The sequence below is a fragment of the Falco naumanni genome, chromosome 14 (assembly GCF_017639655.2).
Source record: "Falco naumanni isolate bFalNau1 chromosome 14, bFalNau1.pat, whole genome shotgun sequence".
In the NCBI taxonomy this organism is placed as follows: Eukaryota; Metazoa; Chordata; class Aves; order Falconiformes; family Falconidae; genus Falco; species Falco naumanni.
Window position 1 is genome coordinate 7,831,812 of NC_054067.1, and position 26,243 is coordinate 7,858,054.

A 26,243-nucleotide genomic window follows, 5' to 3' on the forward strand; every position below is an offset into this window, starting at 1 on the left:
TTTTAAGGACCCCTTATTGGTTTATTTGTGTTTAGATTAAGGGTAAATAAAAGCATAAAATTAAATGTTCATTTTAATATTGAAAAGCAACTGGTTGCATAACTGTCGAGTTATGAAACCTATATTTTTGTCCTCTGCATCCTGAACATCTGTGGCCTATATTTAATTGCAGTTTTCATCTTCAATTTGAAGAAACAATGTTTAGCCTCAAGACAAAAGTGATCTGCGTAGGGAAATCAGCTAAACAGTGTGGTCGAGTCTCACTTGCTAACAGAAAAGGCATTTTTATGCATGTTCTAAGTCAGAATGGTATTCATCTGATAGTTTAAATACAGTTAAGAATACTCTGATATTCTAAGCAACGTGAAGAATGGAAGTATTAAAACACAGAGGGATTGTAACTCAAGAGGAACAGGTGCATAAGTGTAGAAATGTGGGGCCATACTGCTGTATCAATTTTTAAGCAGAAATCCATACTGATTCCAGTAGAGAGTCATTCTGATGAAATATTGATGAAATGATGTGATATGATATGGCCCATGGGCAGGAAATAACAAAATGTGGAAAGTAAAGCAAGCCAGTACGAGTAGGAAAAGGAATATGAAATGCAGAACCAAAGGGAATGAGCATCCTCAGAAGTAATATTCCTGAAAAATCCCGAGAATGATTCAGAAGGAAGGTTATATGTGGAGTGGCAATGTGATAATCTCATCACCTTTCACACAGCAGTGCATCCTGCCAGCTAGCTTCAGCCCGGATTTGCAGCTGCAATCTATATTTTGCAGTTGATCCATATAATGGACTGGATTAGTTCTGTTTCAGTCAACCTCTGTTTTTTGACTTCTAATTCAAATCCCAATACTAATCTGCATTTGTGACTCAGAAGTCTCTAAGTGGCATCCTTATCATAGAGGAAGAAGATGGAGCCTTCATGTAGAAATAGAAAGGTGAGCTCAGTTTGAAGGATATTCATTAGTCTTTTAAAATGCTGGTAGTCAGAAATTTCTGAAATGTTTGCATTCAGTTTGCTTCCACTGCATTGTAGCTGTTACATTCAAAGTCTTAATAGGCTTCTTAGCCCGTGTCTGAGTTAGAAATCAAGATGTCTGCAAGTGTACACTGATGAAAACAAGGCAAGTTATGCAATTTGAACTTTAAAACAAATTTTGTTGTTTGAAGTAAATCTTAGATGGGGTTCCCAGGTACAGTCTTGATGAGATATCTCGTGCCAAAACTTCAGTTAGCTCCAAATACAGTACGGTTTTTTTTTCCACAGAGGTAAGGAATTCGAAACCTCCAGTTTCTGCCCACACATCTCATGAAATAGATAGGTGGTCTGTCTGTCTTGGGATAGGCTGCTCACTAATGAAGGCTTGTTCATACCCACGGCGTTAAAGAGCCTCATCAACTAGGTGTCCTAGTTAACTGAATTGAAGGTGGAAATATTTCAATCTACTATTAAAATATAGCTTCTAGTAGTTTTCTGCCAGAGACATAACAAGTATTTTATTTTGAGAGTTTTCTAACACACCACCGTTCATTTCCCCACATTGTACGTGTAGATTAAAAAGAACACAAAGAAGGAACCCTCAAAACATACACCAGCGATGCGTACATGTTTATGCAATCAGCAGTTCCCTTATTTAAACAGAATGGTCTAAGAATTAAATTTCATAATTTTCTGAAATAGCGAGGACATTTAAAGAGCATCTGTGGATTTGCCTGAGTAAGTTTGTTCTGTAAATTGCCTGAAAAGAAAACAGACTCTTCCTAGGTATTGCAACAAATTGTTACCAGTGCTTCAGCTTAATACACTAAATGAAAATTCAGAGGAAGCAACACAATATTGGATGAACCTGTTTCAGAACATTGGCTCAGGCCACAAAGCAAGTAATTAACAAGCTGAATGAAGCATTTAAGCCCACGCCTTATCATTTATGTAACTAACCTTTGAGTTTTGGACGCACTGGTATGCTGCAGTGAAGCCTACACAGTGTTTCTTTTATGTGTGTGTATTGAGCAAATGGGAAATGCATACCCTGCCATTTGTTTTTCACATTTTCAGCACTTACCAGAGTTCTCTGGCTGAGTGATCTTATATTGCAAAAATGTACGCCTCTTGGTCTTTTTTCTGTAGTGCAGTATAAATCTAGCTGAGTCTCAGCCTTGTTGTGTGTGGGGGGATGTATTCGACTTTTAAGGGTGCTTTTGAGCTTGTTTAAAGCATCATTAGTAGCACGAGAAAAGAATTAATTGAATGCCACTTTTCTCTGAAGAAGTGAGCAACAAAAAGAGCGGCAGGGGATTCTGCAGACTCCTTGTTTATGGAGGCAGCCTTCACAAACAGCTTTGAAAACAAAACAGGAGTGCTGTGAACTGATGAGGTCTGAAAAGACGTAGTTTCCATCCTTGTTACACATCTGTTTTTCCCATTCTGAGAAATGTTGGGCATGTTAGGAATACCGAGACTGCTGGTGACAACATTAGCTTCCTATAGAGCAACTGAGATTTAAGTGGAGTGTAACATCACCTCTGCACTCAGGGTATGAGTCATTTTGCTTATTAATTCTCTCACTTTCATCTCTCCCTCCCTGTTCTTTTCCCCATCACTTTATAACCAGACTTATCTGGAACTCTTGTAAGAAAAACACTATTTCTCCTTGGCAGGAGGCAAATAAAATAGCATACTTAACATGGTTATATAACACACAGCTACGCATGCCTAAAATGAGGTCATTTTGATTAATGTATTTATCTGGTGTGCAGCTGTAACAGGAGATGTAATTGTGATTAAAAAATCACCATTTTAGTTAGTCTCTTTGTGGTAGTGCTCAGGTTTTGTAACTAACATCCCCAAACTTGAGGGGAGTTCTTTGTTAGTTAATGTCATCATTTGTGCCCTTGGGTGATGTTCCTAGCCCTCCAAACCCTGCAAGATCCTCACAGTATGAGAAGACAAGTTCCTGTCTCTCTTTTTTCCTCTGTCATAAGTTAGTAAGAATTCTGCACTAATTGTCACCCAGTAACATACATGTACATAGAAGCAGGAAAGCAAACAGAGGCAAACTGTAGAACTCCTTAAAGCTGAAGATGTTGCTGGATGATGAAGAAAGTAAAAAAAGCAAGAGACGAGTGATGAAGCCAGTTACAGCGGGCCGGGAGAAAAAGCTGAAGCAGTATGCTGCAAACAGCTCGAGTAGCATCTATTGGAATGAAAGAACCGGTAGGATCTGCTTTTGGAATACAAGCAGATGCATTTTTCTTTTGGGATGTTGAACTGCCATTCTTCAAAGTTCTGACGCATCCGGTTCTATTTCGGTTTGATGACTCCTAACTAGACACGTTAGGCGGCTGCTGCTCAGAAGCCAGCATTTAAAAACACTGTGTTTTTCTGTTCTACTCTTTCTGGCCAAAAAAAAAAAAAAAAAAGCTCGTTATTCAAGTGCTTACTCTAACCTTTAGTTACCCTGGTTGCATAACTGGAAAGCAGCATCCCACCATGCACTTCTGTGACCCAGTTGTGCCTTTCCAGTAGTGACTTTATGAGTTATGAAAGGTGTGCCTGCCAAATTGCTACAGAAACATTTACTCTACTGACCCTGATTTCCTAAATATTATATAGTCATCATTCACTAAGGAATAAAAAGCAATGTAAAAAAAGCATGTGAAAAAACCCCAGTTCTACTATGTTGAAAATCCTCGTGCATGCTCTTTAACCTTGATAGTGCCTGGGCTTCTCATTGATAAAAAATACTTGTAGAAACCACTTTTACATCATTAATGCTTCAGTAATCTTTCAAAATGAATTTTAGATGGTACATTCAGTACTAATAGTCACAGTACAAATCATTGACTCATCCAAGGAAGAGCCTGAATAACAATTGCTTTGTTGAACTTAGTCTAAATTGTGATGTTCAGCATTCACATTTTCTAGACTGTCTGCAGACTTGCTAAAATCCTTCCACATTATTGTGTCATCTATTACCATGTATTCCACTCATCATAAAACCTCCATGTCGATGAGACTGAATTTCTAATATGTTACTTAGAACTATTTATTACTAGCATTAATTTTGCAAAATCTTTCTGTAGTTCATAGGAAACACAAAAAAGACGTGTGCTTGGTCTTCTTTTCCATCACATAATACAGCATAAATCAGTTATATAAATAAAGCCACTTACATAAATAGCTTAATTCTCCTTTCATTTATGGCATTATAAATCAAGACCAGATCTACTGAAACAAAAGATGTTATACTGGCATAAACCCGGTATTGACAGCATGTGCAGGCTTTCGTTATATAGATTCTTTCAGCCAGTAATTTTTCTGCTTTAACAACTCAAAAGCCACTCTCCTAGCATAAGATGTAAACTGTTCAGTGTGGCAGCTGAAGGCTAGTCTTCCTAGGAGATCTTGCTCTTTATGTCTGTGCTCTGATTTTCCAGGTAGCCTCTGGATGTTAATGTTTGGTATCAATATACAGTTTATCTGGTTAGTTAAAAACATAACATTTCTGGTAAAGGCGGCCTGATGACATTACGGTTTATTATTAAGCACAACTTCATCTATTCTTCTATTGTGTAGTTTTTGGATAACTTGCTGTTAGGTCTGCTGATAAAAATCTGTTTGCAAATCAGAAATACATTTTAAAAAACCCAGCACCCGCCCTGCAGTAGTTTAGTAATGCAGTTTCTATTCTTCCTTCGTCTGTACATGTGGCCAAGAGAATGACAGATAGCATACCTTGCATTGTTATTGTGGCTAGTATGGAGCAAAGACCAGTCAATCCACGACTGGTATAGCAGAGGCTAAATAAATAAAGAAGTCAGCTCCATCTTTTGAAGGTAAAAATGTCGCCGTACTTTTCACTCAGTCATACAAAGAACCACGGCAGATTAAGAGATGTTGCAGGATTTTGTGGCATCTCATTCACAGAAAAAAAAGCGCATTACAGCTGAATGACAAAATTTCCAAAGCTGTGGCAAGCAACAGTCCTGATCCAAGCCCCAGCAAAGTCCGTGCAGGTTCTTGTGTCAGGGAACTATACTGAGAAGCAAAGCCTGACTGGAATAAATACTTTCCCTTGAACTGCTTTACATGATAGAGATGATTAGCAGTTTTAGACGATCATTTTAATATGAAGCATTATGTAAGCACAGATGACTTTAGAATATTTCAGATGTCATTTGAATAAATCTGTGTAGGTACACTGTTATAAAATGAGAACACAGTGAGCACATAGTTGGGAAACAATTTGCTATCCTATATTTGGTTTCAATTTTCTTTGCTCTATACTGCATCTAAACACCACTTTTACAACCATTCTCAAAGCTTTCAAAACTAAACCCATGACTTAAAAGGAATAGTTTAAACCAACACGTTCCCAAGCAACATGTCAGTTTTGGCTATTTACTATTTCCTGCTGGAAAAAGCACTTGAACCAAAACACTTCCTCTGCTCAGATGCAAATGTATTTTGTTATAGAAAACAGCAGTGTTGACATAATTAGTTGTTGGCATACCATATACAGTCTTAGCCTGTGCCCTGGATTCTAAAATAAATAGAGGGCCTGAACAAGCTTACATAAGAGACCAGTACGCCAGTCTCTTGACGCCAGAGGTGGCTGGGACTTAGGCAGCAAGTCGCAAGCATGCCACATCTTGCTTAAATACAAGGCAAAAGGAGCAGCCCATACATATGCGACTGTAAAAAAAAATGTATTTTGGCAACTCCTAACACATTTTTAGTAGAATAAGGTATCAAGATGCTCCTCTCAATGTTAGGTAGGTTTATGAACAGAACTGTTCTTTAGCTTTTTCTATGAACTTAAGGACTTTGAAAATCCTATGCAGCTTCTTAAGGGGTCTCCACTGAAAAGGGTCCTTTCATCACTTCACAGATGCAGCTTAAATGCAGCTAGGATTCATTCTTGCCTGAAACTGTAAATGAAAAGGTATCCTGGTTATAGCTTTAAATCACAGAAACCTGTAAAGCAATCAGTAATGCATGAGAGGTACCAAAGTGCAGAGAAGTATGTGGTAGTGATGTTAAGCCAGGCCCTCTTCAGTTCCCGTTATTCTTACTTTACTACACCGAAGAGGGGAGGGGAAAAAAAAAAAAGCACTTAATGACCTTTATATATGATGCGGTTTGGACAACTTCATTTCTATGGTTTGGTTCCTTCACACCAAGTGTTGTTGTGATCTAGGATTTGTTCCTTGTTCCTTTATCCAAAACACCTAAAGAAAACAGGTCACGTGTAATATCTGTTCACCTCTAGTAGTTTTGTTATGCAAGCCAAAGAGTAAAGAACACAAAAATTTTAATTAGCAAACAACTGTCCACACAGACATTGTTGGTACAACATAGTTATAAGTACATCTACAAACACATACAGGTTCTTTGGACTATGATTTTTTAAAATATATTTTATATGACAATGTGAACAAATCTGGAAAAAGCAAAATTACTTCAATCTTATGTAGAGGTAGCTGAACAGTACTCCGTTCAGTGATATGAGAGTATAACTTAGGTTGCATTTCAAGTTCATTACAGTGCACAAAAGGATGTTTTACAAACAAATGGAATATACAAGTCCACAAAACTTTTTATTTAAAATGGCTTGATATACTTCTGGCACTCTAGTAACCACATAGCTTGATGGAATTAAATTGGACAAGTATATGGTTCCAAATTAAGACATCTTACACAGATAGTCTTTTGCTCCTCATTTTTATACTTCTCCCGTTCCTCACCAGGGAATTATAGACGCTGTTACATTGTTTTTGCTACACTTCTGCTCTGTAAACCTTTGTTCTGCAAATTGAATGTAAAGATTTAAAGGTGCATATGTTTGTACTTATAAAATATATGGCTATGACTATTAAAAAGCTCAAGAATGGCAATAACAGAATACAGGCACTTCTATGTGAGGGTTACTTTAGACCTTATGAAACTTCAACATTAGTAAGCACTTCACATGATACCTGGATGAGTAAGTCAATGTAGTAGTTCAGGTTTTTTATTATTCACCATTTTAATCCTGTCTAAGCAGATTAGTTTCTTGTCCTCAGACAATATTTATTTAGCAAAGTGTTTCAAAATAGTGACTCTGCTGAAACTACCATTTTTCTGTAGCTATAAGACTTTCAGTGATTTACTGGGCTTTGGAATAAACCCCAGGATCCTAAACCATCTGCTGCACCAGTTACAAGTTAGGTTGTGAAGCTGAAACTGAGTGAGAACTAAGCAGGGGTTGAAAGTAGGGATTCAGTTCATCTGACATAGGACTCGGGGGAACGTGGAGCACTATCCTAAGTGCATATAGTTCCGTTGGATTTATATGCACAGAAAACCTGTAGTTAAGTTACACTTTCATTTAAATAATAGTTTGTGAACATGTTCTCCATTCCTAAACACTGCATTTAAATATAATTCCTATCTGTCAGTCATTTAAACACCAGTAAAACTTCAGCACCAAGTAGAAATCATTAAAATGAAATTTTTTCACGACGAGAACAATCAGCAAGGGAATAATCTCCCCTGGGAAGCGGTGGATTACCCCACATCGGATACTTAAGATTCAGCTGGACAGGGTGCTGGGCCATCTTGTCTAGATCGTGCTTTTGCCAAGAAAGTTTGGACCAGGTGATCCCTGAGGTCCCTTCCAACCTGGCATTCTATGTTTCTATGAAAAGACCATCTAAAACAAAACTTAATTTTATAAAGCTCTTTCTCTACAGCACAGATTAATCCAGACCTGCTACATCCAAACCTACCTTTTTTTTTTTTTTGTTAGGTTAAAATAATCTTTGGATTAAGAAATCCATGGTTCAGGTGTTCTGCTAGTAAGTAGTCAGGACAGAAGGGCAGGCCAAGGAACAGGTCAGCCATTCAGTATGACAGCTGGTATCTCTTATTGCTACAAAGGTAATGAAAGATATCAGCACTTAAAAAAAAAAAAGAAAAAGGAACTTTTACAACTAATGCCAGAATGTCACTTAAGACTTGGTATGGCAGTGGCCTATCACACTATTTTATCATTTCATTATTAAAACTACTAAACTACTTCCCACAACCGTGTCTGAGTCCACTCTCAGGTTTCATGATTTCTCCTATTAATCCAGCCCTATCTCTGGTTTGCTTTCCACCAAGTCATGCTAGCCAAGATAATAGCTATTTTCATAGAAACATATCCCCTTAAGGTATTCTAGGCAAAGGAGCATGTAAGACAAAGCACAGTTATTCTGAGTGTCCTAAACCTGTCTATAACAGGAATGAAAAATTACTATTACTTTCTGCAGAAAACTTCATTTTTAATTAGAAGCCACATAATGTGTATGTACAGAGATTTGGAAAGGTGATACAGCCAGTCTTTGTTATTTAATGTATTTTGTTAAATACTTCATTTACAGAAAAGTGAGATATTTCAGATTAACAAAACTATATATTACAAATGCAAGTCTAAAACTTTCAAGAAGTTGCTGGGAGATGTTCAGGTGATATTACCCAGGAGACTGGCAGTTAGAGTTTGAGCTACTCTTTGCTCTCTCTCTGCCTGCGTTACAGAAGACTTGCTTTTTGTACTCCCCACAGCCTTTATTTTTAAAGGGAGATAGAAATAAATTTTATTTCTGAGGAAATGTGATCAATTTATTTCAGTAATCCTAACTCAGTGACCTAAGGTCAATGGAAATTGACTTCTGTGAAGCACAGGCAAGAAGCCTATGCATTACTTATGTCCTCACAACAAAGATTAATCAGTACTTCTGGCCACATAGGAAATGCAAGTTTGTGTTATAATTTTTTTTTTTTTTTATAAAACAGGACTGGTTACAGGACTGGGTTCAGTGTCTAGAAAAATCTGAAAAGCTTAAATAAAATACTCCCCCAATTAGCATTTTTTCTAATCAATGCCATTTCTGTAATGAATTTTGAAGTATTTTAAAATCTGTTAGGCTGTTTATTCACATATCTAATAAACATTGCATTTACATCCTTGTACTGATTACTACAACTGAAAGAATCAATACCGTGGCATAACTAGAAGATTTCTTTTGTTTTTAAACCTCATTACTGAAACTTTACAGTCTCAGCTTACTGAAGGCTAAAGCTACTCCTTGTCTAGCTTTTCCTGGACAGGTCTGTGTTCTCTAGCAAATCTATTGCTCAGTATTTTCTTTTCTTCTGATGGCATTTATAGACTTTAGCTATTAATCTAGGATGTGCAGCCATAAAGCAGTCCCAGACAGAACACCACTGTACACATACAGATGAATTTTCCTCATGTGTTCAGTTTGTTGTGCATATGCAGATCAACTGTAAGCATGACATGCGGTAAGCCATGTTTCCAGGTTGCAACAAATGCACTGGGCATTCATGAAAGGGGCATGTAGAGAAGTTTCTGCTTAGGAGATTCTGGCAGCTTTACTAAAGGCTCATAGAAAAGCCAGTATTCACTTTTAAAATCAAGGGTTCTTTCCATGTCAATTTGTAAATCAACAAAATAGGCTGACTATAAATATGTGGAAGATGTAGCATGCAGGCAAGAAGAACAATGACATCAGTGAGAAAACAGTTTAAAATAGGTATTTAAGGTCCTTTTCTCACAGGTAAGAGTAACAAAGTGACAACTTTCTTCTACGGGAGCAATATAAGCCCCTTATGTTATGCAATAATACATAATGGTTTAAGGAAGAATTGCATTTAACACAGCTTCACTTCCAAACAAGTAGAAATCACTTTGTTATTGACTTAATGATGACAAATGCCATAGCAGGTGTCAGCCACCATACACTTGTTACTGTTCAGAACATGTATGTATTTCTAAATGTTGTTTACAGAGAAGCTTGTAAAGTACCACCTATGGAAGAAGTACAGCGATCTAGCAGTGTGGAAGTAGCATTTCTAGAGCAGCTCAATGCAATCACAGGATACATATTCCATTTGCATCACAAGGTTGAAACACGTTTGTCTTCCATTTGTTTCTTTGGTACCCTTATGGAGAAGTTCTATAGAATTTAACAAGAGGGGGAAAAAAGGTAGTTTTATGGAAACTTAACAGTATGGAAATTACTTTTACACTAACAAATAGTTCTGATGAGATGACGGAAAACACATGTAGAACTGACATTAAGTTTTACTGCAATTTTTCATAAAGGCATGGAATGGCAAAGAGTGCTATCCCGGGTAAAAATAAGGAAATGTGTTGCATTCCATAACATTCTCAATTCAATCTATTTTTTGCCCCTGAAAAGGAAAACAGTAGCTTAGAATGAAAGGCCTGGTTCTGCTCACATTGAAACCAGTTAAAGTCCAGAGTCAGATGAGGCAAGATCAGTCCCAGACAGTGGTACACTGAAAGCAATAGAAGCAGCAAAACAAGTATATGAACTGTTGATCTAAATAATCAAACCCAAGATACTTCCTACTCTCATTTGTGCCCTATTTTCACCTGTTTTATAGCTAGAAGTAATCATGCTAAAATTCACTTCTTTTCCTTGGTAGTTAATGATTATTAGCAACACTACCCAATCTCTTAAGAGAAATGCAATGGCTGGGTAGAGTTTGAAGCTAACAGAAACCTGAAGATGGGATGAAATGAATAGCATTTATTACAACATATTCTTTCTTATGTGATACAAACTGCACTCTCAGTCCTACAGTTCAAAATAACTCCCCCTCCCCCAAACACACTCCAAACCCAAATCCCACCACACAATTGAAAGAAAACTGATCTTAACAGCAAGAAGAGTCGATATAAAAAAATTTATGTGGTAACCTACAATGAAATGATAGCAGTACTTCCAGTTTTCTTCAGGAGAAGCGACTTCTCATACATTGTGGCTTTTTCTTCGCAGTTATTTGTAGCCATTATCCATTCTTGCAAGAAGGAGTTCAGATAGACATTAAACTCCAAGTTACTCTCTGTTCTGTGAAAAACTAGGGGATAGATCCTTCTGTCACCACTATGGCCAATTCCCACTGACATCAGCTAATCAGTACTTGAATTTACTCAAGCACTTAAACACTCATGCTTAAGGTTAAGCATGTGCTTGACTCTTTTGTGGTATCAGGAACCAAGTCGCAAGCATAGGATCAAGCTCCAACAACTGTGCTTGAGTTCTCAGACATAATCTGTATATTCAAAGACTTCACAGCAGGCTGTTTCAGGGGGAAAAAAAAAAATCCTTCTTAAGCTACAGTAGAACTGGGGATAAGTAGAAAAACATTCAAAGTATTTGAACACAAATATGAAAATTATCAAAGCAGTTGCTTGTGCACTGCTAGAGTTATCATTTTGCCCCCAGTCATAAATACAGGGTAAAAACACTATAAATAAATAGAGCAGCTCACTTTCCTTTAGGGAATGAACACATAAATAATATACATTTTGAAACAAAAACTTATAGTGCAAAAATAAATTATCGAACAGAAGTTGTGAACATTATTTTACACAATGCTATATAAAACCTGAACCATTTGGAATAAAAGACTTTGCAGTTCACTGAAATAATGCATTAACATTATTATTTCTGCTTCACATTAAACTGCACAGTTTATCCTTTATCCACTAAAAAAATAAAAATAAAATAAATTAAAAAACCCTTAAGCTTTTTAAAAGATTTATGGCAAACAAGATCACTTTTTGTTCTATCACATTTGTTATTAATTTAGCAGTGCAGTGATTGAATAATCATCTGAGAGTTCCAAATGGAAACTACTGAAGTATCCATAAACATCCCTTGCTCTTTAGAACTCATTTTCTTTGAAATTCAGGCTTGAAACATCCTGACACTCAAATCTGTAAGACATTATTGCAGTTAGATGAAGTTACAAGAGACAGTCTACAGTCAAGTACTGTGGGAGACTTCACAGCTCTCCTTCTCACCATCACCGTGATCTCGTACGAGACATGAATGTAAGGACACGTCTGATGCCATTCAAGCGGTCTTTGAGGGATTTCATGGCAAGGAAAGGGAGCTGAGCTCTGTTCTCAAGTGGAAGGACAGCTAAGACCCACCAGCACCAGGCTGGCCCGTTAGGGTTAGCCTGCAGTAAGGGGGGGAAAAATAGAAATTAGGGTAAACATACACGGTACAGTCTTAGTTTTGAAGATTTAACTTTGAAAACATGGTATTTTGATAGCCATCTAGGAAACAGGTCATTTCATCGCCAGATGGCTTGTGACTACAGGCTGGCTTGAAACAAATTGCAACCAAATTGCACTTTTCCTAGAAGTAGAATTTTGAAGGCAGAAGCAAGATGCATTTCTATCAACAATCTAGAGGTTGGGCCTTCTAATTTTTTTTTATTTTGTTCCCACATTATTAATAGTATTTTAGTCCCATATTGTTATCTGCCCAGTTCTTTGGGATTCCTGCCTCCCTTCATACTTCATGTCACTACTTTGTATTTAGTTTTGTTATTATATTCTGTTGTTTTAGATGTCATTTTACCATTTGCAGTCCTTGAACAAGTTTCCTCTCGTCTATTTTACTCTCAGTCATTTAACTAGGGAAGCAGAGTAGGTAAAAAGGCATTTAAGTCTCCTGGGATCCATGGGGTCAGTTAAGGAGTCAGGAAGTTACCAAGTCTAACCAGGAGCTTTTTGTTCACAACTGTGCTACCACTGGTGTATGGCAACATAACTTCGCTTATGCAGGATAAATAATATGAATACTCTTCTTAGTCTTATAACACAGTGCCTCCCAGCTTATCGGATAGCCCTGCTATTTCTGTCTCTAGAAGTTACATAAACCACTGACTCCGGATACCTGTGGGTCAGGATCCTTAGCTGGCATTGGACCAAAATGACTGAGAATTCGACTTTTGAGCGCTTGCTTGAGGGAGTTAAACCACATATATGCCTGATCATAGACTGAATCATGGAGAACAAGTAATGCAGCATACTCTTGTCCTTGCACCTGAAACAAGCAAAGAGAGGGAAGCTTACCGTTAGTTCAGTCTGCATGTTGGGGAAGGCACAACATTAGTTTTTAGGATTTTCTGGGGTGGGTAGAGGAAAGGAAAAGAAAAAAGTATGCCAAAAAGAGTTCCAGGATAAATCCTGAAAGCTATTTTGGTGTTCCCTGTTCTGCTCCCCATCCATCAAATCCTTCACTTTCCTACCCTACATTCTAAGCCAATGACACCTATTTACAGAACATGCACTTTCTGGATTGCTATATGAAAAGACTTACATAAACCATGACATAATACAGAAGAGATTATGCAAAGCTTTTTTAATTAGTAGCAGCTCCTCAGAGTAGACATCTTCCCATTGTATACCAAAGGCTCATACATCACTCATTGTCCTCTGCCTACGTTTTTTAAATAAGAATTAATGTACATTATTTTGAAGGTGTAGCAGACCCAATCCTGCTGCTTCTTACCTGAATGGGAGTTTTCTAATTGGCTTCTATGCAAATGGAGGCAGGTGTCCCTTCCTGTCCCATCCCCCCTTGTAAACTGCAGTTATTCTGTCTAGAAGAGTGGTAAGATCTAACCCCAGATTCACTTCCTTTTGTCTTCTGCTAAAAAATTCTAGGAGAAACACTCTTCATTATATGGGCAGTGTATGTGCATGTCTGTGGTAACTGATGTTTCCCATCTTTAACCATGAGCAGTTAGTAAATACCACCAATCTGTTTTACTCTAAACTGTTCTACAAAAGAGAACTCACTGAAAACGTATGTGCTCAGAATTTTACACATAATACACAGTTTAAAGTATTTCTAAATTTACCTTTTGATCCTCAATGTACTCAATATCTGCTGTATTGTAACCATCACGCTGGCTGTGCTGTATCACCTTAAACCTCCTCTTGCCAATGCTGTCTACAACAGAGCGGCCATCAGCAAAGAATTCAACATTTCTTATCTCCAGAATGCAGCCATAATCTGCAAACCTATTGAAATCAGAACAAAAGCAAGTAAACAAGTCTTATTCTCTCCACCCTTAGTTCCACAGAACTGCCACACAGCCAGTCCCCACCACAAAGGTATTTACCAGTGTCAGCTCATTTCTATTGTTCATAGTACTGACCTGCTGTAGTTCAAATTATTCCACAATTGTTTTTAAAACTATCAGGAAGATTCAGGCTGTCTAATCTGATTAACACTAACTGCATGTTTTGGAATACAGGGAGCATCTTATGAAATTGAAAGTTAGACAGCTCAGAAGCACACTTTCTCCATAATCCTAGTCTGTTCAGTCAATTTGTACAGAAGAACAAGTGCAATACAGGGTATTAGAATCGTGGAAGGACTATGGAAATCCATGTTTTCCTACAATTTCAGCAGATTTTACTTTGTAGGCGTGTATTTTCTGTACATCATACTTTTTATGGTGTATACATACCCCATCATAAAAAGGGGGAGGAAAGCTAAATACAGAGACAGACATTAAATTACCCAAGACTGACCACAACTGGCTCAACGCAAACGCTCAACCAGTAATTATGAAGGTTCTGCCGTACCTCTGCGGCCTCCACTATATCCAGAACATGAGGCTATAAAGGTATCCCAATAACTTAGCTACTCTTTCCATAATTTTAAAAAACTAAGCTCACCAATACACCTTATTGCCATTTCAATTTGATTTCTTGTGCCAAAACATTCAACAGATTTCAAAACAGTAGGAAATATACATGACAAGGAAGTGTTACACAAGAGGTCTGCAGCTTAACTGTGTATAATATACATTAGCTGTGTATGTTTCAAGAAAAATGGGTAGTCCTATTAGTCAGAATCTAAGTGCTTTTAAGAAAAAAAACTTCAGTCTTCGCAATGTCTTTAACCATCAGAATTAGAAAGAAACTTTCTCTACTGGAAAACTATCACAGGTATTACAGCCATGGACCTTTCTGCATCTCTCCAAAGAAACCCGCTCCAGACTAAGTGGGGTATATCACACGGTCCAGAGCATGCTGCTCACTCACCCCTTTACCGGGTCACTGATGCACATCCCAAACTGTTTGGTGCCAGTCTCCATGCACCTTCGAATCATCAGGCGGTAACAAGGCTCAAAGATGTGCAGGGGGCATGGGACTGTAGGATACGCCATCGTGCAGACAAATATAGGAACATTCTTATTTAGGCTGTAAGAAAGAAAGGACAAATCAGAGACGGTATTTTTACCGAAGTACTGACAAGGTATGAAATACATTTTATGCAGTAACATACTTTTTAATATTATAACATCTTTAGGATGAAGTTCAAACTAAAATTATTTCCCCCCTTAATTGACTAGACATTATGAAAGTAGTATACCACTTGCTAGTAGAAGAATTTTTAGTTATGCTTTCTGGTTTTGCTAGTGAGAGCAAAACCACATCTCTATTAATACTTTTATTTACTTCATTTTCCTTAATCCCATTTCTTTTCTACCCAGCACATTCCAACTCCCAGCCTGTGAGACCACTTCCACCTATTGTCTCACACTGTGGCTTTCATGGAAGGCCACTGAAAGCCACCACACTGCATTTATAAAGCAGCCTTCTTGCTTGGGTTTATTGTTTAGCATAGTATCCAGTTTTTATGCTAACTCAAAGCACAATTTCACCTGGACCCTGTTCTCTCTGAAATCACATGACATTAAGAAGCTCCTTTGTCAGCATCTTCGCTCGTGTTCCACAGCGGCAGGAGCCATTCATCAGCTAACAGCAGTAGTATTAAAGACTGGATTTTATATAACTGGATTACATACTTGGAAAGCTCTGCTATTTCCTCTTCGTAAATCTTTCTTCTTTCAGTGAGTTCCTCTGGAAGATATCTAGCTATTAACTCCTCCATTAGTACTGTTTTACAGTATTTCCTCATAGCCAAGCACTGCAATAAAAACATATGCAAGCAGTTACAGATATGTCTAGCATTTCCACATGTATGGTGCCCATGCACAAGCAGTCATCTCTTAGCTCCATTTTCTTACATCTACAGCAAATCAAAATGATCTTTTAAGCTTGCACTGCCACTAAAGAGTTGTTCATTGAACTATTCCCTGTGTTATGGGCATTTTGTTGGGAAACCTGGGAAGTAAAGTCACCTACAGATTTTTTTAAGTACAGGTCTGGCCCCAAGGTCTGAACAGAGGATACTATCCATGCTTTAAGTCAGAAGAACATTTTAAGAATCACATTCTTAAGTTATGTAGTATTTCCTTCGAGCAGGGAAATATCAAAGGTTTCTGAAGGTGCCACTTGATCCTATTCTATGCCCTTGAATTTATGCTGAGAAGATCCAAGCCTCATTACCTCCGAGAGCCCTTCCTTGCACAAGGGACATTTTGGGTTGTGATCCAGGCATCTCTCAAGACATTTGAGACAGAAGGTGTGTCCACAAGGTGTAGTGACAGGTTCATAGAAGAGCCTGGATTGGCAAATCCAAAAACAAAGAGACAACAATATTGTGTACTGAAGTAAAAGAAAAAGCTGCTACCAAAAAAGTTGTTCCCTGCTTTTCACTTTTTCAACCTACTTCTGTATTTATTCAACTTTCTTATTGCCACCTAACATGAAAGGCAGCCCAAGAGCTCTAATTTCAATGGATGTGAAAAAGCATATTGTCATTAACTTCCAACAAGCCAGGATTTAATTTTCCTCTGTGTGAGTGATAAATAGAAGCAGAAGTTGGACCATCTGACTTTCTGTAATGAAATTGAGCAATACTTGCATCACTATTACTGTGGAAATCATGTGATTACTTGTATGTGTAGAGCTAAGCACAAAATTGCTATTTGCAGTAACAGTCCACATAAGTGATTGCAATAAACTATTATTGCCAACTCTAATGGGGACTGGGAAAGCAGTTTTGTTGGAATAGACAGGTTTTTACCTTCAAATTACTGCTTTTCTGGAAAGTTAGTGGCATTAGGTTCATGTTTCATCTACAAAAATATTTAAATGTATAAGGCCAGGTCTTCAAAGTATCACAGTATCTAATCATTACCCATTTACCTCTGTGACACTTACTTTCATGTAAGGATTTTCCACTTATGTGATATTGCAAAGTGATGTTTCCTTGCCAATAAGTATCTTAAGGAAATGTAAATAATACAGAAGCATTTTTTTTAAAATAGAAAACATTCAAAACCAGAAACAAGCTGTTAGGCATCTGCTATAACTTACAACATACTGTCTAAGCATTTTAAGGTCTCAAATATTAATCTAATTAAATTAATAAGTTTACTTTAAAATATTACCATTTATCAAAACAGTACTCTAAGTTCTATTACACATGTGGAAATTGTAAGAATGCAAATCCACATTTGTTAGCATCTTTGACAAGATAAGTGTATTTAAGAGTGTAATTGGCTCTGAACAGGAGTGTCATAGCCAGTTTATTTATAGTAACTAATGACATTGAATATTGACATTTAGGCAAGGGAACATATGAAGTACCACCTAAAATACCACACCTATCTTATTGCAGCTTGACTGTATATTGAACTCTTGCAAATCGTTTCATGAACAGAACCCTCACTTCACCAAGGCTACCTTACTCCTTTAAGCAAAGTAAAATACTGAATTCTACAATGTTTCAGTGAGCACTGCTTTGCATATGTAATCATTACTTGATCTGAAACACTAGCATAAAGACAAGAAATCCCTGCTAAAACGCATGAGTCTGCTCTGGCTCTCACAAAAGCCAGCTGCAGCTTTTTCCTAATGACTCTGAGGGGACCTGGACCAAGCCTCCTGACTTACAGGAAGAAACACTATACACCAAGATTTCTCATGACATCATTTCAAGCTATTGTAACAGCAGAAAATAAATACACACTCCTGCTGAGTAATGCTCCTTCGCTTCTCACCACTATGTTGCTTTGACTATTATTTTTTCTCTTTTGCTTGCTGTTGGAGGAAATATAGATCAATAACATTTTGGCCACTCCATCAAACAAATAGGTTAATAACAGCTCCTGCAGTTAATTGCGAACAGGTCAGTAGGTTACTAGGTAATTAGTTCAAAGTATCTCAGGATCCAAATCCCTAAGATACTTCTGAAGAACATAGCAGGAAACAATTATAATCCATCTGCATTAATAGCAAGATAAAGATCTTGTGACCACTTCCCTTAGCCCAAGCCTTCATTAATGCAGTGATGTTAAAAGTAACATCCTTCTACATGCAAGGTCTGTATTTGTGATTGCAATTACAAGACCAGCATCACTATCCTCTATACCATAAGGGAATCTGCATCCTTGAGCCAATTCCTTTAAAAATGTATTGTAGTCTGGCTGTTTCTGATTTAACATAGAGGATGAGGAAATAGGGCTAATTAATTTTATTAAAAACATCTGAAAAATGCTTTGTGGACATAATGATCATAAGCATGCAGACTCATTAAAACCAGCTAAGACTAATTGTGTGGCTTTCTGTTAGAGGAAAGTTTTGCTCTTAGCAGTATCAAGTGTTTTGACAGCTGTATAAACTTTTGGAGCATGTTTCAGCTGTAGGCAGACAGGGAGGGGGGCAGATCTGGTTTATTCCAAGCAGAAGCAAACCAGACTTGAAGATTTCAGTTTGTCTGAAGTAAATTGAAGGGCACCCCTTTCTCCTGCATACAAATAATAAAGCAATCCCAGAATTCTCAAAGTACAGGCCTTCAGAAATAAATCCACAAAGATGCTATCTGCTATTTAAGGATATATATCTCTTAAGCAATAGAGGAAAAACCCATGCTCTTGTTTGCTTGCAAGATCCTTCTATTGCAATAGTAGCAACATGGTATTTACATGTAAACTTGGAATAGTCATTGTATGAGGTCTCTTTAGCTACTTTATGCTTTGTATAACATCATACACAGCTCTACAAATACCAGAGGACAAACTGTGGTTTCATGCACTATGTGTGTCAGTGGGTGGGTGTGTGTAAGTCATGACAAGAAATCTTTCAGACACCTTCAATACCATGTTTCCTCAATGTGACCTTATAGGCCCTTTCCCAAACAATCACTAGGCTAGAGCAGATCAAGAAGTTCCTACTTATCAACAGTATTCAGAACCAAAGGTCTCCAAATGCACCACTGGAGTAACAATTATAATAAGAACTAATTTCAAGTCAGCGGGAAAAGTAAGTACCATTTATGGTACTTTATGACCATCTAGGTCATAAAAGGAAAAAGAGATACAGCTTAAAAGGTGAAGATGTCTGTGAGAACACAATGGATACCTCATACATAGGGAGCAGTCCAAGTCTGATGGATCCACAAATTCAAATGGAATATGTTGTCCAGTACCGTTCCCCTTAGTATCAACTGTATCTATCAATAACAAAACACACATTATACACAGCTCTGTTCAATTACATTAAACAACGGTACCCCATGTATCTACAAGCAGCATCTGATATTTACATGTGTATTGCAGTGAACCATTAAGCATCATTACAATAATTTCTATGCAAAGCATCAAATTCAGTCTTGGCACAAATCAGCATACCTCCCCTTAGTTTCAGTGACATTATACCCACTTATAAAGGGTTGAATTTAGCCTTGCATTAACAGTTAACGTCAAAACATTTTTTTATTCGTGTTGAAAGTCTAAAGGGAGAAAAATTCTTCTGTCATACCATTGTAAATACATCCCACAGCATGAAAACAAGACCAGGTATCATGAACTAACAGAAGTTGTGCTTTTACACAAATTTTTATTGATCCAGAAAGTGCTAAGATTACGTGCAACATTGATGTTCCTTAAAATACTCAGAGCTCAACTATAACAAAAACTTGACCCAACCTTCTTCGCCCAGCCCTCACCTTTTTTAGATTTTTTTTTTTTTTTTTTTACACAGACAAGAAAGATTCCACATCATGCCCTGATCAGGCTGAAGTGAAAATATAAAAGCCAAAATGTAAAAATGTAACTTGGACCCTCTTCCTCTTAAGTTTTATAAAAGTAAAATTCCCACTGATTGCATGCCACAGAACTTCTCCTGTGCATAGTTAAACATACCTTTCTTCATCAGTTTGCAGGGTACCTCAGCATTTCGCATCTCCTCTGAGCAGCACTTCCTTTTCAGGAGGTTGCACTTCTCAGAAATGAGAAAAGTAGACTCTGGCATGGAGGCAAGTTTGTTCTCCTCTGAGCAGTCCTTTTTGCTCTCTGTGATTTGTATAGATTTCCTCAAACTACCAGAAGTAGTTACATTTGGTTCCTCTTGAACAGGAAAACCCTTTTTCTGTTCCACATTTACCTATGCGAAGAAAGGACTGACATTAGACCAATCTCCCAACAACTTGGTAAGAAAATAAAAAACCCAAACCTGTCACAAATTTTAATATTATGGATCACCAGGAAGGACTTTGTAGGTCAAGAAGCATCAGTTTGAGCATTGCTGTGTCAGGGCCTGATTTTAATGGAGGGGGAAAAAAAGGCAACAAAGTATTCCCACCACCCCACCATGGCACTGAATATTTTCAGCCTTTATGTGTGGCTTTATAGCTTGGCCATGAAAGTTGATTCAGGCAGAAATGTGGCTAGATCTCAGGTGAAATATATTGTTATCACTTAACCCATGGAAAAATGCACATTGTTTATATCATAATGATGGTATCAACCATCAAAGCCACCAAACCAATGCAAGTCTATTTTAAGGAAGCAGTATAAACACAAAATTTATAACTGAGATATCGCACCGAGCTTCCTTTAGCAAGACACATTTCTTTTGTAAAGGATAAAACAATCAGTCTTGATCCTGTTATGGCTACAGAACAGCCTGGGAGCAGCCATTACACAGGACGTCACCTATCAGCTTGTCACATCAACTCCCCGATGAACCTGAAAGCAGATACTGTGGATTTTGACCAGGAGCTGTGGTGATGCGTAACAGGAACATGAGTGAACTGTGCCTCAAATTATTTCATGAAAGGGTCATACAAAAGAATTTCTTATCAGAATATCCCAACAGCCTTTCCAGAAGGCACTGTTGCTGATTGTTCTGATCAGTCTCAATAGGGCTGCTCAAAACCTACCATTTTTGTTTGTAAGGACTAGTGAAGTTTTCTCCTACACATACAATATATGCAAAAGCTATCCTCAAAGTTCAGGTTTCAGTGAAGCGAAGGTGATCCTTACAAACCCATGAACGTAAATCTCTACAGCCATTTACAAAACTGTGGCTGTGAAACCAAGTTTATGGAGTAGCTAATATAGCTTGTGGCTCTACAATAACCTCTAAGTAGTGTACAAAATCTGAATGCAGGATGATTTTGTCACCAACATCAATGACAGTTCAAGCTGAAACTGTAGATTTTAATATTTCACAGCTTTTGAGGCTCCCTCAATCCAATCTTCAGAAGCCCTTTCCCACTACCAGCTAAGTGGAAGAGCTAAAGACAGTTACAGGAATAGAACCCGCTCAATTCCAGCATAAAAATCAGACCAGGGGACTTCTATTAAAGAAAAAAATCAGATAAAGAGACTTCAGTAAGTCAACATTGTTCTGTATCTTCTGAAACTCAGTAAAAATCTGAGGAAATGCATTCTTCTATCTCCCAGAGGTGAAAAGGAGAGAAGGCTTCCCCATGTGAACATAACACACACAACAAATTAAGAACCACACATCAGACTTGATCTTTACCTTGAGCAACCTTTGTAGGTTATGGCTGGTGCCTCCAGATCCCACTGAATTTAGGAGATTCCCCTTTAATCTAGAGTGATGTGACAACAGCTGCAGGATATCTGGTAAGTGTTCCTGAGCATTTCCCGGGATGAGTGAAAACAAACTAAGTAGAAGCTGTGATATAAAACAGAATACTTCACTGCTTAGTTCCTTCCTTGCAACCTCTAAATGAAAAAGCAAGTAAGGGAATAGCTGAAAGAAGCATCCTCGATTTTGTTAAAACCATTTAAAGAGCCCTTTAGACTAGGGCAAGAACAAAAAGTGCAAGAGCTAATGCAATATAGGCCAAACAGACAGCAAAAGACATTTTCAGAGTTAAATAAGCCCATAAAGTTATTAATCATTCCCTGATGTGACACGCACATGCCTTCAACCTCTTTGTCCTGCAGTTCAGAGCTCACCAGAAATGACCAGCATCTTCCTTAAATATGTTTTGTGCTGCACATCAGAAGCTTTCACTGGAGTTTACTAATAAGAGAGCACTCATCTCACAGGCTTAATCCAAGTTCAGTTAAGTAAACATATCTGATATTGTAAACTGTAGCTATTTTTAATTCACTTATGTGAGAATACAAAAAACCCGTAGACAGTAGAAAAATGCTACTTCATTTGCTATCAGAAAATAAGTGAATGTTTCAAGTAGCAGCTTGCAGCCACTTGTACAGCACAGCTTATCAGATGTTTATTTAAAAGAAATAAACAGATCTGAATGCAAGACTCACATTTCAAAAATTAATTTCAACATACTACTGAGGTGATCCTGCTGATGCCAGAGGAAGCCATGTGACAGCTAAGATTTTTTTTTTTTAAAGTGAAAAAGGATTCCACGGGATCGCACTTTGACAAAACTAACATGGACAGACAGTTAATACAAGCAGAACATCACAGCTGCACCCAAAGAATTTGGTAAAATGTAGCATGTCATTGTTATGCAAACAGCCTTGGAAATGACCCAGTAGAACATTGCATCATGGATGAACTCTGTCTGATGAGTGCACGAGTAATTCTTTCAGTCATAAGAAGCCTAGTTTTTCTCAGGACTGCACTGCTCAGAAATTACACGTCTTGGATAAGGCTATTTGGAGTTGAAATTTAGAAATGTATCAGTTCCTGCTCTTTTTGCTCTAGTGCACACCATGTCTCTCAGCACAACTACGTGAACAAATAAAAATGACAGTGAAAGACTGCATGGAACCCACCAGGAGAAAAAAGCTACCAAACAAAACACCCAAATACCAGTGACAAAAAGCTCACAGGATATTGTATAAGGTTGTGATATCCAAATAAGATAGAAATTCAATTGCACAACAGCCATCCAGGTTATACCCTTTCTGGTACCTTCATGAACAGTGCTTTACAGCAAGAATTCTACTGTGCTTTTAGGAAGCCTTACGTATTACAGCACACAGAAACCCCGAAGTTCCCATCCCACCAGTGATGGAAGAAAAGCATGAATGCACTGCCATACAAGAAATTTCAGTACGAGGAAAACAGAACTAATAGATTTTTATTACCATAAGCTATCACTGCAATGCTGAGCCTTTTAGCTACGACAACAACAACAAAAAAAGTCAAATGTCAAAACACTGATTGACAGGAAATGAAGTATTTGAGGGGTATGCGAAACAGAGCAGTCTTCACAAAAGCCATTTAAGAACCCATACATCACATCTTAAGCTGCTACTGAAAAAAGCTTCGCTGCCAATCCATTTTGTTGCTTATTTAGCATTATTAGCAACCTTTAAGAACTATTTCAAAACAGCTCTTTTGTTCACTGCCTCCTTTCATGCCTCCTTCACGCACTGACACTCGCAGGACTGGCGGTGGGAAGAGAGCTGCTGCTCCCAAGCGGAGTTTGACGGGTGCTGCGTGTTGCCTTCTGCCAGTCAATGGCCCGATAACAACATTCAATAGCAACTCCCCCTCTTCTGCACTCCATCACTGGCAAAGCATTGCCAAGCTAGGAAACTGATCAGAAATTAGACTACAGAGAATCACAAAAGTCTGCGGGTGGCAATTTATTAACAATTCAGTTCTACTTCAGATTTGCTGATGCTAACACTGTAACCGTTTCTACATAGTGCCTGCTGAGCATGGTTTCTTGCTGCCTCCCTACCTTCCAGGTAAGCAATACACAAACTCAGATCTGAACTATGTGTCTCCATCCAGCTCTTTGCAGCAAAGAGAGAAAGAAAGGGGAAAAGAGAAGAAAAAAAATCTTATCCTCCTTTATGAAAGGCCACTGAAAACAATAATGCAGTTCCAGGTTTAGGAACTCACCTTTTGTGCCTCAGACTTGGCTGTCTTGTTCCCAGTATCTAAAGCAAGGCAGAACAGAAACTCTCTTAAAGCTTCTTCTGTTTTCCCCAGATTAGCTAATGCTTGTCCTTTCCTTAGGTGACCCTGCAACGAAATGCATCCACGGTTGCAGCTTTTGTTTTTTTTGACAGAGAATATGCAATAAACCCAAGATGAAATCACAAAAGATCTCTCTGGAGAAGAAAAAGTTAGGCAGGGAGAATCCCTATAACAATCTCTTACACTCAGGACACCACCAGTGCCTGGGTTTTTAACCACAATGGTCCTGAAAACTCTTACAGGCAGAAGTGGGATATTCTCTACCTCAAGCCAGTATGATTCTCACAGCAGAGCCCAACAGATCTTGGAGAAATCTATTTTCCCTACAGCAATCTCCTAAAGTAGCCACTATGTCCTTATAGAAGTATATGAGGACAGCATTTAGTTTTTAGGGAGAGTTCATGAACTTGAGATTCATCCAGGTCAAAGACAATAGCCTAAGCTTATCCTGCAGGATTATCACTCTCTTCCTTCACCTCAGGAAGCTCAGGAATATCATGGTTAGATGTCCTTAAGTCACAAGAGTCCAAGAAGTTACAGAACTTAAAAGCCTCCCTCAGATTCTGCTGTCTGACTGTTCTAACGGTTTCTATCAGGGCAGTATCAGAACTGTTTCACAACAAAGTACAGCTGGAGCCAGAACTTACTTTTAACCAGTACGGCTGGAGCCTGCATGCTGTTTCTGCATCGTGCAGCGCATCTTCACAAGCTTTCAATGTCGAGTTAATCTGGGACCGGTTGCTGTATAGTAAGTGGTCATTGGGAGCTGTAGAAAACGGAAAAATTGGTTGATTGAAGTTAGAAATTAGTTATATAAGCTTGATACCTTAATTTTTAATTTTTTTTTTTTAAAAAACCCTGTATGTTGGTGCTTCCAAGTTGCACAAACCCCCAGAACATCCAGTTTTCATAATAGCTCTGTACTAAAGGAAAATTGGAAACCTCTTTGGGCAACTCCAGACAGTGTCAGCACCGCATTATATAACTGCGGGGAACATTGCATAAAGCACCGCCGAGCCGCCCGGACCGTAACGCACCCGCCCCGACCGGGGACCGGGTGGCTGGTAGGCCCATACCGGGGGCATTGCGGGAGCCACGCTACCCTCCTGCAGGGAGGAGCTTCCACGTTTTTAGCATCAAAGTTTTCCAGGGATACAGGAAGACCTGCCCGTGCCGCTGCTCAGCGCAGGGACACGCGGTGGCACCGCTCCCGCCACAGCAGCCGGGCACGGGCGGCACGAAGGCTCCGCTCCCGGGGGCCCGCTCGCTCCCCGCCGGTTACACAACGGGGGGCGCCCGGCCGGACCGCGGGCTCCGGCTTACGCAACCGCTGCTCTCCTGACCCAGTTCCGCCGCGGGCCGCCGAGCCCCGGCCCCTCCCGGCGCCGCCCCCCCCCCCCCCCCACCACCCCGGGAACCGGGCGGCAGCGGCGGCCCCGGGCGCGGGGGGTACCGGCGGGCCAGCGCCGGGGCTCGGAGCGGGGAGAGCAGAGGGGGACGCCGTTACCTAGGCTGACCGCTTCGTTGTACTTCTGCAGGGCGGCTTGTAGCTTCTTCTCCTTGTACAGCAGGTTCCCTTCGTGCCTGAGCTGCGAAGCCTTCACTTGGCAGGGGAACCACTTGGCCAGCAGGTTGCTGAGGATGACATTGACCCGCAGGAGCTGCCCGCCCGCCGCGCCGCCCGCCTCCTTGCACAGGACGCAGCGGGACTCGGCCGCCCGGTCCCTCTCCAGGCACTTTTTGCAGAACGTGTGTCCGCAAGGCAAGGAAACGGGCTCGAAGAGGAAGCCCTGGCATTTGCGGCACCTAAAGACGTCCCACTCGCGGGGCTGCGGGGGGCCGCTCCCGGCGGCGGGCAGCCCCTCTTTGATCCGGACGCTCTGCGCCAGGCACTCCACCAGCTTCCCCAGCTGCTCGGCCCGCAGCTGCTGGTGCCGGGACGCCAGCTGGTAGAGCGGCAGCGCTTCGTGCAGCCGCCCGCCGTAGGCCAGCGCGTCGGCCCGCCCGAGCAGCACCTGCCACTCGGGCCCCAGGCCGCCGCCCGACAGCTCCAAGTTCTGCGCCTGCAGAGCGCCGGCCGCCAGCTGCAGCACCAGCTGGGGCTCCGGGCGCTGCTGCGGCGGCAGGTGGGAGCCCATGGCGGCGGAGCGGCGCCTCTAGCAGGGCGGGCGGCGGCGCCGCGGGGCGCCGGGGCGCGGAGGCAGCGGGGGAGGGGGCGCGGCGCAGCCCCGCCGGCCCATGCTGCTGCTGCCGCCCCGCGCC

At 39.7% G+C, this 26,243-nt stretch overlaps 1 protein-coding gene across 3 annotated transcripts; it reads right to left on the reverse strand.

The window, feature by feature from the left end:
* Positions 1-26,209, reverse strand: LONRF3 (LON peptidase N-terminal domain and ring finger 3). Of its 3 annotated transcripts, none has more exons than XR_005831021.1 (13): positions 25,489-26,209; positions 24,629-24,747; positions 23,904-24,026; positions 21,582-21,737; positions 19,955-20,195; positions 19,173-19,263; positions 16,254-16,368; positions 15,710-15,831; positions 14,943-15,101; positions 13,748-13,910; positions 12,778-12,927; positions 10,786-12,052; positions 1-6,240 (listed from the first exon to the last, which is right to left on the reverse strand). XR_005831021.1 is itself a non-coding variant. In XM_040614792.1 (13 exons), exons 1-12 carry the CDS (start codon positions 26,117-26,119, stop codon positions 11,894-11,896), a joined length of 2,229 nt encoding a protein of 742 aa, XP_040470726.1. In that variant the 5' UTR covers positions 26,120-26,209; the 3' UTR covers positions 6,307-11,164; positions 11,892-11,893. The 3 variants fall into 3 exon arrangements, 2 of the variants coding, with proteins under 2 accessions (XP_040470726.1, XP_040470727.1); XM_040614792.1 differs by lacking the exon at positions 1-6,240 and having other exon boundaries at positions 6,307-11,164; positions 11,892-12,052; XM_040614793.1 differs by lacking the exons at positions 1-6,240; positions 21,582-21,737 and having other exon boundaries at positions 6,307-12,052.
* Between the last annotated feature and the right edge of the window lie 34 nt (positions 26,210-26,243).